General features: G+C 52.3%; 1 protein-coding gene across 2 annotated transcripts in view; it reads right to left on the bottom strand.

Annotated features, from left to right (window-relative positions):
* The window catches only part of LHPP (phospholysine phosphohistidine inorganic pyrophosphate phosphatase), a 20,532-nt gene extending 18,817 nt beyond the window's left edge, over positions 1-1,715 (bottom strand). For both annotated transcript variants that reach the window (XM_018553682.1, XM_018553683.1), the window contains exon 1: positions 1,559-1,715. In XM_018553682.1, coding sequence (XP_018409184.1) covers positions 1,559-1,677 — 119 coding nt within the window. In that variant the 5' untranslated portion in view covers positions 1,678-1,715. The remainder of the gene's footprint in view (positions 1-1,558) is intronic.
* Between the last annotated feature and the right edge of the window lie 521 nt (positions 1,716-2,236).

Below are 2,236 nucleotides of genomic sequence, written 5' to 3'. Positions count from 1 at the left end.
CACCCCCCCCCCCCCCCCGACATACAGGAGTATATTGTTATACTGACTGGGCAGTGGCTGGACTTTGAACCCCGTCTCCTGTACCACCATTAGGAGGCATCATGCCATTACCACACTGCTTACTAGCTGGATGTCAGGTTCCCAATGATCAACCCAACTTTACAGCTGCACCACATCTACAGGCATGGGGCATTCAAAGAGAACCTGTCATGATAGCTGCCACCCAGATAGCAAGGATAACTTGCCGCAAGGTTAAATTGTAATTCTTGTTAACTTGCTGCACACATTCCTGGCAGGTTATAGACTTGCAGAACACTCGCAGCACAAGTTCTAGTTGACACTTTTTGAATTTGTAGCAAATTTGCTTGGCAAGTCTACAACAAGTGTCCTGCAGGTCTTAGCAAGAGCTCTGCAAGTGTACAGCACTTTTGCAAAGCACATTGATCTGGAGACTTGCAATGCAGACTTGCTGTAATTGTGCAACAAGATTGTGAAGCTTGGCAAGTCTGCAATAGTTTAGCAAGTCGTTTTCAAACTTGCAGCTCAATTGCTTGCTATCTGGGCACCTGCTACAGCTGAAGATCCCACCCAATGCTGGAGTCTGCCATTGCCATAAGCAGTGCTAGTGCCCGGACAGGCAAGTCGTTGTACCTAATTCTGCTGACACATGGCTCTGCCCTGAAGCTGGCTCCACCCCTGAGGATCCATCAGGGATTGCAGTACTGGCAGTATGACAGCTTCTCTTTGATAGCGGTTGGTGACACATGCATTGCTATAAAATGTTTCCAATCTCATACGAATAGTCCTATAAAAATCTGTATGAAATGTAAAATGTCTCCCGCTGCTTTTATTACAAGCGCGCCTTAAAGGAACTAGCGACCAAACACGTACAAAGGGCGGTAACAGGGGCGGACTGGGCCGGGGGGCAGGGTGGCAATTGCCCCCCGGGCCTCTCTGATTAGTTCACAGCCCAGAAGTGGCCTACAGTGGTCGAGAGTGCCTAAGTACCGGAAATGCAGCGGATTTAGGCCAGGACCATGTAGGGAGCCCAGCAGGAGCAGAGTGCCATCCCCCAGCCAATTGCCCCTTTCATGGACTTCATAGTGAGTCCTCACATCACCCAAGCATTCACAATACCATTACATGGATGGTAAAAGTGGCAGGTGGGGGCGGAGGGAGAGGCAGAGCGGGAGGGGGGCTAGGTCGCTACACCATGGGCCTCTGGGTTGTACTTGCCCCCTGGGCTAAAAGTTGCCAGTCAGCCCCTGGGCGGTAACCCATCATCGCCTCAACCAATCAGATTTCACTTCACAGTTATAAAGTAATTGATCTTTCAGTTATGATCTGTCTATAGGTTATCATCACTCTCTTTATATTGTATCACCGCAGTCAGCAACCGGACCGGCACCGCAGTGACAGACGAGCAGCATCGCCTACACCAAGCACGTGCATCTGGCCCCGCCCCCCGACTTCACAGTAAGCCACTCCTTAGAACGGACCCAGACCCCGCCCATTCACTTACAGCCACGCCCCACCTATCTGGTCTCATACGCCTCACCTGTCCACCGCCTGCACAGAGCCGGGGATGGCGGCGCCCCCCTCCGGGCCCCCGCTGTCATACAGCACCCCGCTAACATCCAGCAGCACTGCCCGAACCCCTCCGGCCCAGGACGCCATGACTAGCCGAGCAACTCTGGGAGCGGCCACGCCTCTAATGACGTAAGACGCTGGTGCATGCTGGGAGATGTAGTCTTAGCGCAGCACCCTGCGGGCGTGCAATGGCTGAGATGGCAGCGGTGTGACGCGAAAATCCGGGTTGTATCCTGTTTAAAACATACCAAAACTAATCTGGCAATATTTGATCTGTCAGATAATGAAATAGGCTGTGTGCCTCAAAGAGTAGGCCGTTGCTTTTCTTTACTTTAAAAGCATACTCCATCTTCCTGACCGTGTTCTGCGTGACGCCTTATTTGGGGGTCAACATTAAAAAATGTATTATAAAACTTTGCATTGCAGCGAGGCTATCCTGGCACTGCAAGGGTTAAGTGCTCGTTTTGTCGTGGGGTGGGGGTCAAATAAAGAAGATGTACTCCCCTGAACCTCGATCCTGCCTGGCTGCTGGACCAGTCCCTGCAGGCTCTTCACCCCTTCTGACCTCCGTAGCCCTCCTGACACCGGCACCCTTTCTGACTGACCCAGCCATCCTGGTGCTGCACCGCTTCTGACCGCCACAGCC

This window comes from Nanorana parkeri, unplaced genomic scaffold (assembly GCF_000935625.1).
Source record: "Nanorana parkeri isolate BGI_ZX_2015 unplaced genomic scaffold, ASM93562v1 scaffold127, whole genome shotgun sequence".
NCBI classification, from domain to species: Eukaryota; Metazoa; Chordata; class Amphibia; order Anura; family Dicroglossidae; genus Nanorana; species Nanorana parkeri.
The sequence above is the reverse complement of the archived record's forward strand: the minus strand, read 5'-3'. Positions and strand labels throughout refer to the sequence as shown.